The sequence below is a fragment of the Pristiophorus japonicus genome, chromosome 1, assembly GCF_044704955.1.
Source record: "Pristiophorus japonicus isolate sPriJap1 chromosome 1, sPriJap1.hap1, whole genome shotgun sequence".
NCBI classification, from domain to species: domain Eukaryota; kingdom Metazoa; phylum Chordata; class Chondrichthyes; family Pristiophoridae; genus Pristiophorus; species Pristiophorus japonicus.
Window position 1 is genome coordinate 80443014 of NC_091977.1, and position 12055 is coordinate 80455068.

The 12055-nt window shown below is 40.2% G+C and overlaps 1 protein-coding gene across 2 annotated transcripts in view; it reads left to right on the forward strand.

Annotated features, from left to right (window-relative positions):
* The window catches only part of glis3 (GLIS family zinc finger 3), a 938847-nt gene that overhangs the window by 313357 nt on the left and 613435 nt on the right, over positions 1 to 12055 (forward strand). For both annotated transcript variants that reach the window (XM_070857596.1, XM_070857680.1), the window contains exon 3: positions 1500 to 2535. In XM_070857596.1, coding sequence (XP_070713697.1) covers positions 1500 to 2535 — 1036 coding nt within the window. The remainder of the gene's footprint in view (positions 1 to 1499; positions 2536 to 12055) is intronic.

Below are 12055 nucleotides of genomic sequence, written 5' to 3' on the forward strand. Positions count from 1 at the left end.
GCGCTGGAGAGGGGCGCTAAGCGCTTACCGGCGAAGCGCCGCGCTGTCGACATCTCCCGAAAACTTGATTGTAGGGTTACCGGCAGTGCTACCAATTAGCGCTGCGCGCTCTCGCGCCACTCACATCGTGACGTCAATGCCCCGATAGCACTGCATTAGAGAACTTCAATAGGTTCCCCTGCCTTAGCGCCTGCCGCTGATCACGGCAGTGAAAGCAGACATGCCAGATGCTCCCAGGGCAATTCTGAAACGGATCGTCAGGTGAGTGGTTAGAAAGTGAGATTTTTTCATTTACTTGCACTTTATTTAGCTTTGTTTCACTTCGTCTTATTTTTAAAAATGTTCCAATCGTTTCCCTTGGATTTATTTTTACTCTTCAGGTGGTCCAGCTGACCTCCCCTTTAGGCGCTAGGATGCTGGGTTCCTATTGTCACAACTTCATTGGCGCTCCCGCGCTAGTGCCCCGCGATTCAACTTTAGCGGCCTAGAGGATTGTTGAACCCCTTCATTAGTGCTCCACTACCCTCTCGGGGTGCTAAAAATCAATACCCTGGTTGGAGGCGGTAAACATCGCCTGGCGCTAAAGTTAGCGACCAGGCAGTGTTACCGCCTCAAACCGATCGATAATCAATTTTCCCCCTAACTGTGTACATTGCAAGATGCCCTGCTGCAGCAAGATTTGGCCTATCAGAGTTTGCCGACATGTTACTGAATGTTGGGGTGCCAGTGCGGGCAGGAGGTCACAGAACACCTCTTGGGAAGCCTGAAATGCTAAGCATCTCTCCGAAGGTCCCTTTTTCCTTCGGACAATCCTCAGCTTGAAGGATTACTGGTGGCAACCGCTCTGATACCATTAAAGGGTATTTGAGGCAATTAAATAAATACATCAGTTCACCTGTCACCATGGCTCACAAAAGCCTAAATGCCAACTAGAAACTAAAATTAAAAAAACTACAAGATACTCCTTTAAAAGGCCTAATACACTTACCTTGAAAGTGTATGATTCTTTTAAATGGCCTCCAGTGTGCAAGTCTATCTGAAGCTTCATCCCCTGCCAGGTTCCACCGGTGTGCTAGAGACTGTCTTACATTGTAAAAGTACCAAATCACTTGTTTTTTTGCGTCACTTTGTATATCTCTCCTCTAATAATGTAATTGCTTAAAAATTTGGATCGTCAAGATCTGGTTTTATCAGCTGTGTACCAGTCCCTGCGCAAATCTAGAGGATGACACACAATACAATGGTTAAGCTCTTTTTGATTACATCAAAGGTCATTGAACTTTGCTTTGCTTTATGAAACTTGAACTTCCAGTCTGCAACAATTAGGCTGCTTCCCACTGAAAAGGAAATTGTATAATTAGGTTAGATTAACGCAACTTCAAAGCATCATTTTCCACTGAAACAGATATTTCAAGTGACAGCTGATGTTTTGTCACCTGTGAAAAGAAGTTGTGACAACTTTGAATTTTTTTCATTGTCTTTTTATTTTTACTTTTTAGATCCATTACCTCGGGTGGATCACTGGGCTCAACTGCATTAAGCCTTATAGAAAGCCAGTCAACCTTGAATGTGAAGCAAGAATGGCCTCATGGTTACCCAATCCTTCCATCCCTCCCTTCGAACCAAGGTTCCCAGAATGGCAGTGAACTAGGGGATGTGCTGAGTATACCACCTGGAACTGCCATGTCAAATAACAGCACCTCCACCTCTTTGCCTTCTTACCTGTTTGGGAATGAGAACAGCTCTCGCAACTCTGCCCTATCTAATTCTGCTCGCTCAAGAAAAAGAGGTCTTTCCACCTCACCCTTTTCAGATGGAGTTGGAATCGACCTCATTATCCGTACATCTCCAACATCATTAGTCGCATACATCAATGGGTCCAGGGGGTCTCCGGCGAATGTTTCCCCTCAACCTGAAGTGTGTGGGCATTTCCTGGGAGTGAGGGGTAGTTGCATCCCTCAGGCCTACAATGCAGCAGGTAAAGAGCGTAATTTCTTTACACTCACTGACCTTGAAACCAGCAATGGCGTGTACCAGAGGATGCAGCAGCTGGAGCAGTCTTCCCTGCACCCCATGGTGATGAACAACATGGTTGTTCAACAGGGTATCTCAGTGATCGGTAGTCAGCAGTATGATGTATTTAAAAATGAGCAACTGGATGAATTCTCCTCAGGCATGGAAATACCTACACTGCCCCAGGGTCCTCCACCACCTTACCATGCCCACCAGCATCTTATGACCCATTCCCATACACATGGACAGCCATCACCACAAGGGACACAGCTGGATGAGGACGGTGAGCCATCAAGAGTTAATGGAAAGCACTGCTGCCGATGGATAGACTGCAGTGCAGTGTATGACGAACAGGAGGAGCTTGTGCGACACATTGAAAAGGCGCATATAGACCAGCGTAAAGGAGAGGACTTTACTTGCTTCTGGGCTGGTTGCCCACGCAGATACAAGCCATTTAATGCTCGATATAAACTGTTGATCCACATGAGGGTGCACTCAGGAGAAAAGCCAAACAAGTGTACGGTAGGTGGCAAAGCAATGTACTGTATAGTATTCATTTGCTTACAAGTCAACTATTTCACTGACATGAGGCATTATGTTACTATGGGCTAACTAATTATATCTCATGTTTGTCATTTCCAAATTTGGTTGCCATCTTGATTATTGCAAAAAAATACAATAACTTATATTATGTTTTGCTTATCAAATATAATGGAGAGTCATTGTTTTCGTGAATTTGTGGGTATCACAAACATATTGTAACTCTGATGCAAAACACACCATATCAATGTTTTTATTTCACCAAGGATTAACCTCCTACTTCCACAACAGATTTCTTTTGTGCAGCATTAGTTACGAGTATGATGCCAAACTTGAACGTTCAATTTTATTATCGCTAATACTGTGTCGTAAAATCATGTGGTAGCCTAGTTACTAATTACAGTAAACACTATTTAGAAATTAAGGAAGTAGAAGGGCAAGGTTGGACAAAATCATTGCTGTTTTTAAGTTTAAAAGTGGTAAAGTGTGAGGTTATCCACTTTGGCAGGAAAAATAAAAAAACAAATTATTATTTAAATGGAGGGAAATTACAGAATGCTGTACTACAGCGGGACCTGGGGGTCCTTGTGCTTGAAACACAAAGTTAGTATGCAGGTACAGCAAGTAATCAGGAAGGCAAATGGAATGTTGGCCTTTATTGCAAAGGGGATGGAGTATAAAAGCAGGGAAGTCCTGCTACAACTGTAAAGGGTATTGGTGAGGCCACACCTAGAGTACTGTGTACAGTTTTGGTCACCTTATTTAAGCAGGGATTTACTTGCTTCGGAAACAGTTCAGAGAAGGTTCACTAGGTTGATTCCTGAGTTGAAGAGGTTGACTCATGAAGAAAGGTTGAGCAGGTTGTGCCTATACTCAGTGGAGTTTAGAAGAATGAGAGGTGATCTTATTGAAACATATAAGATACTGAGGGGGCTCGACAAGGTAGATGCAGAGAGAATGTTTCCCCTCATGGGAGAATCTAGAACTGGGGGCATCATTTCAGAATAAGATATCACCCATTTAAAACTGAAATGAGGAGGAATTTCTTCTCTCAGAGGGTCGTAAATCTGCAGAATTCTCTGCCCCAGAGAGCTGTGGAGGCTGGGTCATTGAATATATTTAAGGTGGAGATACAGATTTTTGAATGATAAGGGAGTGAAGGGTTATGGGGAGCAGGCAGGGAAGTGGAGCTGAGCCCAGGATCAGATCAGCCATGATCTTATTAAATGGTGGAGCAGGCTCGAGGGGCCAGATGGCCTACTCCTGCTCCTATTATGTTATGTTAAAGGATAAGTAGAATAGTTGTTCGAGATAACCTCTTTACGGCTATCTTTGGTCACTTTAAATAATCAGGTTCGAGCGCAAACCAATATAGTGGGTATATTGTGTTTAATCAGAATTTAAGACTGAATATAACACATTAGTAATACAACAAAAACATACAACCATGACAAATAGCTGATACCAATCTGATCGGACAGACGGTTGGCACACATGAACAGTTCTCTGAGCGGCTTCTCTTCCTTTCATCTAGCGTCTCCTTCTGTCTCCTTCACCGTCTGTGAGGACAAACTCACAGGAGGTTACTTTTATTCTATTTTTAGGGATAGGCCTGAAATAGGATATTGACAATAGCTTTAAGCCTATAGAGGTTCCCCTAAAAACTCAATACCCAATGGAGCTTTGAGTTCTTTGTCTCGATTCTTGTGTCAAAGCCCTCCCTAAAGATATCTCATAATCTTGTCCACATATCTTTTCTGTTTAAACTTTCTTAGGGTACTTCCTTTGGAATCTCCTTGGTCCCTGTCCTCTTGGGTACCATTAATACAAGGCTTAGCCCAGTACACTTTCAACCATGAGACCCAAGCCAGAGCTATGTAATATTTCATTACCAGTCTTTATGACCTGGCAAATTGCTCCATTCTGAGATTGAGTTTACTTATTAAGCAGTTCCGTGAAACTAACTTCAATCCCTACCTTAGCAGTATACATAAAATACATAAACAAGGTTCAAATCTTTACTTAAAAACAACAGATAATTGCTTAGCAACAGGGAGAATGTATATAGTACAGAATGCTGTACCATCTGCAGGAAACCAAAACATTTGCACTTCTAAGCATCTATCTAGTCTGAGGAGACTTTTTGTCTCCAGTTCTAACACAATCATGTAAACACAGCATTCTTCACCTCACAGTTTTAGTCGCATAACCATGTTTTTTTTTAGGTATCTCTAGTTTCTAACACAGTGGTGCTACACAAACAATGCACAGTGCTATGGAGTGACGGGGTCTGGATTTTATATTCCTCACATTATAGAATTACATATTTTAATCTCTTCATAGTAAGGAGGCACTGAACAGTCCGGTATTTTCGCACAGGAAGGGAAGGAGGGAAGAAGAAAATCGGAGGGAGACTTATTCTCAGAATGATTTTATGTAACTCATTATCAGATCCCAGTAAGGATTTTGTGGGAGATGTGGCTGCTGTAGCCCTCTTGGCCACAGTTGGTTCATGACTCAGGGAATGTATGAAGTATATTGTTTGCATTAAGGGGTGATCTACGAGTCGACACTTCCAGCAAAAAAGAGCACTCATAAGGAGGACATCTCAGCAAATAAAAAGTCACAGATTACATGCCCTCAGCTTCCTGAAGTACACTCCCAATTGAGTGCTGGATTGCACAATGCAAGTTGTGTTTTTAAGTACAGGGAATATGGTAAAAATGCAATGACCCATACATTGACAGACATTTTACCTGTTAAGCCACTGTTTTATCATTACTGAAGAACTGAATAAAAAAGCTGGTACTGTAAGATTTATCAGGATATGTATTGCATTGATTTAAACCCACTCAAAATGTATTAAAAATTACTTTGATAAATCAGTTAGAAGTTGTTAAAAGGAAGGATCCAAACAAGAGGCTGGTGCACTGAAAAAGAGCAACAGTACAAAAAAGATGGAAGACTTTATGTGACTTTGAAAACAGTGTTGGAATACAGGGTCTTGGGTAGGGAATCCTTCAGTAGGGCGTATAGAAAAAAAATCAAATCTTTGGAATTGAGAAATTAAAACAACCTCCCTCTAATCCTTCTACCAGTTGCTTTAAATTTATGTCCCCTGGTTATTGACCTCTCTGCTAAGGGAAATAGGTCTTCCTATCCAATCTACCTAGGCCCCTCATAATTTTATACACCTCAATTAAGTCTTCTCTCAGCCTCCTCTGTTCCAAAGAAAACAAATCCAGCCTATCCAATCATTCCTCATAGCTTAAATTCTCCAGTCTTGGCAACATCCTTGTAAATCTCCTCTGTACCCACATTAGTGCAATCACATCTTTCCTGTAATGTAATTATTAAGATACCACTGGTGTATATTATCGTCTCATATTAGATCTCTGCTAGATTTACCCCTCAAGAGCTTAATATCTACTATGTTTATCATACGAACAGTCATACTGAAAGTGAGGTGGACCACTGTGTTGTGCGTTGCTTGAGGAATGTTGGCAAAGCCATCAGTTCAGCCCACAGATTGTTTTTATTTCCCATTGAGTAGCAAAGGATGAAAAATGCAAATGCCACAAATATTTTCTGAAACTATCAATCGTCACATAATCCAAATGGTTTTTGAAATTATTCCAGCATAACAATGAAGAATTTCCTTTGAAAGTTTATATTACAAGAGGTGGGATGTGGCTGTGTTCATGTATTTGCTCTCAATGTATTGGTCAATTGTACTAAACAAAGGGGAAAAAATAATCTTGTATCCTATGACATCAGATTTAGTGTAGCATGATTTCATCGGTCATCTGCCTTTATGTTGCCCTGACAATATCAAAATCCTGGAACTCCCTCCCTATCAGCACTACAGGAGTACCTTCACCACGCGGACTGCAGCAGTTCAAGAAGGCGGCTCATCGCCACCTTCCTAAAGGCATTAGGGATGGGCAATAAATGCTAGAGTTGCCAACAATGCCCACATCCCAGGAACAAATTCTTTAAAAATCATATTCACAGACCATATATTGAATAAGTAAAATTAAATGTACAGCTACCCAATTTTCAAAACCTCTAGGAACAATTTAGAACAATGTAGAAATGTTAACCCAAAAATGACCTATGAAAGCAGCCTTGGAAAAGTACCCTCCATAATGACAAGTGATGAAAGGAGTGGTCAACAGTGCCATCAAGAGGCATTTACTAACCTATAACCTGCTCACCAATGCTCAGATTGGGTTCTGCCAGGATCACTCTGCTCCAGAGCTCATTACAGCCTTGGTCCAAACATGGACACGAGCTGAATTCCAATAGTGAAGTGGGAGTAACTGCACTTGACAACAAGGCAGCATTCGATTGAGTGTGGCAACAAGTAGTTTTAGTAATACTGAAGTCAGTAGGGATTAGGGGGTGATGATACTCCATTGGCTGGAGTCATACCTAGCACAAAGGAAGATGGTTATGGTTGTTGGAAGGCAATCATCTCAGCCCCATTGCTGCCAGGAGTTCTTCAGGGTAGCAACCTAGGCCCAACTATCATCAGCTGCTTCATCATTGACTTTCCATCCATCATGTGATCAGAAGTGGGGCTTTTTGCAGTTGATTCCCAGTGTTCAATTCCATTCACAGTTCCTCAGATAATAAAGCAGTCCATGCACATATAAGACCTGCACAACATCCATGTTTCAGTGCATAAGTCGCAAGTAACATTTGTGTTACACAAGTGTCAGGCAATGACCATCTTTAACAAGATAGTCTAACCACCTCCCTTAACATTCAGTGGCATTCTATCACCATCAACATCCTTAGTGTTGCCTTTTACTAGAAACACAACTGAATCAGCTACATAAATGTCATAGTTGGTAGAATAGTGGCTAGGTACTCTGCAATGACTGGCTTACTTTGTGACTCCCCAAAGCCTCGCCACCACCTACAAGGCACAAGTTAAGAGTATGACGGGATACTCTCCAATTGCTTGGATGGGTGCAGCTGCAACAACATTCAAGAATCTTAATACCATCCAGGACAAAGCAGTCTGCTTGATTGCATCTCATCCACTAGCCAGAACATCACCCCCTCCAGCACAGCATGCTGTGGCTGCAGTGTGTACTATCAATAGGATGCACTGCAGCAACTTGTCAAGGCTTCTTGGTAGTACCTCCCAAATCCACGACCTTCACCACCTAGAAGGGTGAGAGCAGCATCACCTCCAAGCTCCCCTCGAAGTCACATACCATCCTGATTTAGACAAATATTGCCGGGTCAAAATCCTGGAACTCCCGACCTTATCTGTATTGTGGGTGTATCTTCACTACATGGACTGCAGTGGTTCAAGAAAAAGACCCACCACCACCATCTTTTCAGAACAACTAGAGATGGGTTATAAATGCCAGCCTTGCAGCGAAGCTCAAATCTTGAGAATGAACATGAAAAATTTCTAAACTGCCTAATCTCACAGCCTGTAAATGATGTTGCTACATTAGTTACAATGTTTGAAGATTTTCAGAGAGCTTAGTTCTGTGAGCAAATAAACAAGAATATGGGGTTGAGAACACCCTTACTGTCACATGAGAGGAAATTTTCATCTTATTGATCTTTGTTGGAACTGAAACCCAGCTATCAGATGGCAAAGGTCAACATTATACCAATTATGCCACCCAATCATTCTTCGGTATGTTGAAACTAGTATAAAAATTGAATAACACAAACATTCTTCTTAAATGGCCTGTTATATTTTAGTTCTTCAGTTATCCCTAATATATCTGGCGCTGGTAACATTGCACAGCCAGAAGCAACATTTGCTCATGATCTGAATTAGAATTGAGTTCCTCTAAGTACATTTTACCAGTCATAAGAACCCTGTTAAGTAAATCTGAATGCAATCTAACTTTTATCCATATGGATAGAATTATATGCATCTTTCAGGTTTTTTTATATTGTGTTACTCTCTTCATTGAAATATGAGGCTTTTGTAAGTGACTATACACTACGGTAACCAATAAAATGCCGTTCCAGGAAACAGAATTTCACAGTCTGAATTCAATTTAAATTGCCAATGAGATTTCATATAGGTGGATCAGGATAACTCTGTCCCATGCCAGATTGAAACATTTTCTTCCGGCTTTAAACTTATTCCTCCAAAAGAAGCTAAAGTTCATCTCTTGCTAATATCTTTGAATCACATATAGAGACAAAATGAGGTTTCCTTTGATTAAGTTGATGGCATGGAGTGCGATCATTTTAAATAACCATAATCAATGGTAACATCTCTACTACTGGAAACTGAAAACAAAAAACATGCTGTTTTGTGACATCTGGGGAAGTTTAGCCATGTCAGAGAAGAAATATTTCTGAGCCATTGGCATGTGTCCCATGAGGCATCTGGTATAGCAAACTCTTAACAGGTATGATAGAAGTATGATCTTCAGAAATTTTTGAATGACATTTGCTGGAAGGATGAGGAAAAAAAAGTGAAACAGAGGGTAGAAATCCTCTCCAGATGTCCTACTGGCAGCAGTCAGTAAGAATACCTGCCAGAAACTATCTTACTTCAGAAAGCACAATTTAAGATCTGTCATTCAGTAATTTTAATTTCATTTCCCATGAGATGGCATGTGATCTGACATACCTGAACAACTGGCCTTGTTTTATACTATGTTTTTTGTGCAAAATCAGAAACAGATTTTACATATTTTTTGAAAAAGCAGTTTCCCTGTGTTTGAGAAACATTGATGGATTACATCAGGAACAAGAAGTAGATTTTAAAGGGACATTGTTATTATGAAAAAAACAAGGGATAAAAATACGTCTTGGGCACTGTCAAAATGGCCGTGTCACATCGGCTGCCTATGCTACGCCTTGTCGGATATTCAGTTCAGTTTACTTCAATGGAGCTGAATATCTGACAGTGTTTGTGGAACCACCCAAGACTAATTTCTACCCCAAATATTTGACAAACCTCATTGTTTAATTATAGAGAGCAACTATAAGAGCTAGACTTCATTTTTAATAATTACATTGATAATACACACAGTGATACGATTATATATTTAACATGATTAATGCTACCCTCTATTTGATTTGTACACATTAGAAAGAAAATTATATCTTTTGACGGAATACAACCAATAATGTTTTTACTGTTCTATCAAATTGTTAATGGATATGATGAAAATATGATTATCAAAAACATTTTGAATGACATCTGGGTAAAAAGTTAAACAGAGATGAAAAATCCTGAATAAATTGATAATTGATTTCTGGATTAATCAAGTTGTAGTTTGGTGACCACAAAAGAAAGAACTTAGTCAAATCTGTAGCAATTCACAGGGGTATCGAGTTATTTTCATAGCACCGTAAACTACTAACCAGACATGTTTTCATAGATCGGTATTTCTTCTTTCACCAATTCTTTTATTGTGAATAAATCATATTGCTAGTTCTCTTTTTATGTATTTTACTGGATGCATTTTCCTCCCGTTTACAACTGTTATGTTCACACACATATAAACACGTATTTTAACACACATTTGTTGAAGATAGAGTAGGAGTTTTATTTGTTAAGTGTGCTTAGTTGGGGTGTTTGAAACATTTTCTATAATATAGTCTCAGAAACATGTAGCTGATGTTTTTGCAAGATCTTATCATTAAGAATAATACATTCCATAAAATGAGTTACTGTAACAGCCATTAAAAATAGCAGTTGCTTTGTTTTGAGACCTCTCATAGTTTCTAGGTTTTTTCAAAGTATTTAGATATATATACTTGCCACAACATTTCATCGTCAACTGTAGTTATTTTTTCAATAAAGTTGTAGTAATTATACTGGTTATTAATCTCTCAGTATATTATTGTCATGTAGCCATCCCCATCAGCGCCAACAGGCACTATTGACATTATAACTGACCCAAGACAATAAATTGGGCTGGATTTTTGGCGTGTTGCCGCCTCAATTTTCGCCTCATTGGACAGCAATGGCAGCAGCAAGTTCTTCCGGGCGGGCAGCCAGCTTACAGCGCCCTGCCGGGATTTTTGGTGGGGCATTACCACCCGGAAGAGGCGAGCCGGTGTGCAGTGTCTCTTGTTGTGACACAGACTCGATTTTTGGCTCCCGCCCAATCTGTAGCACTCCGTAGAGCGCCCTGCTGGGACCGCCTTTGAAAGTGGGTGGTCAAACTGTAGCGGCCGCGGTGAGGTAAGTAATGTCGACCTCAGGTCAGTGTGATTATTTTTTATTTAATTTTTTTTTGTGATTTATGTTGTGGTGGCATGATTTCTTGGGAATGTTTTTGGTGGGTTTTTTTCAGGTTTTTTTTTCTTCCCAGGCCTCTCTTAGAGCGCTTCAAGGTCAGCTGTTTAGCTCAGGATTTTCGCATGCATAAGCCAGCCTAGCACCCCAGGAGAGGTGTGCAATGCCTCCTTTAGCGCTCCGTCCACACTCGGGGCCCAGCTGCCGAATTTTGCTGATTGAGGCGCAAACTGTTCCCGGGCGCAAACTTTACCCCTGTCGCGATTACCACCCCAAAATGAGCAAAGCCAAAAATCCAGCCCAATAAAACTTCCCACAGAAAGAACAGTACATATTTTAAAGTAGTAACAGATGCATGAGAGAAATTCAAGGCAGTAATCACTCCAAGCTATTTGTTACTCTCCATTTTAATTGCAGGTTCTAACATATATCTATATAAAATATAGATTATACATATATAGTCCAGATCTTTTTATCTATTACTCAGTTATTACTCACTGATGATGAAATTCTCAGGAGAGCTGGCATCAAAGGAGTTAAATGACTTGCGACTAAAGGTCATTTAACTAAGGTTATCGTTAGACATCCTGCCACAAACCATTTTGCTATCAAATTGCATCCCTTGTGACTATTTCACCCAAATTTAAATGTTGCATCAAAAGCAAACTCTCCAGGTAACTGACCTTCGCTCACTGTTGCTATAACATTTTAAGCACTTAATTTTTAATGGGTTTTACAGAACACTCTGGAATTACATTGAATAAAGCTGTAACATTCCTTTACTCCCCTGATAATTAACATTAGTGTGCAAAGACTAATATTTTTGGCTGCTGATTCAAATACTCTTATTAACACTTACCATTTGTACAGTAAATACATTTGTTTGACGTGCTGGACTTTCTCTAAGCTCCTTTCTTCTGTATAAGCTATGTAAAGAATACGCTGAGCTAGTTATTAGAACCCAAAGGAAAACTAGTGTCTTTTTTAAATCTCTCATGCTCAGAATATGGCTCAAAACCCCTTGCATTTGATACTCTTACCAATAAACATACACAATCTATTATAGTCAAGACCATGTTTTAATTATGCAGCACGCTTGAATTTGAGGACAATTGTAGCACCCATCCTGTTGTTCTGGCTAAGGCCAGTTAAATCAACAAGGAATGAAACCTGGGAACTGCTTAATCTGTATGTCTCAGTTACTCATAGGTTAAAATTGCGCCAAATATGTTTAACCAAACTTGCCAGGTGGGAAACCGA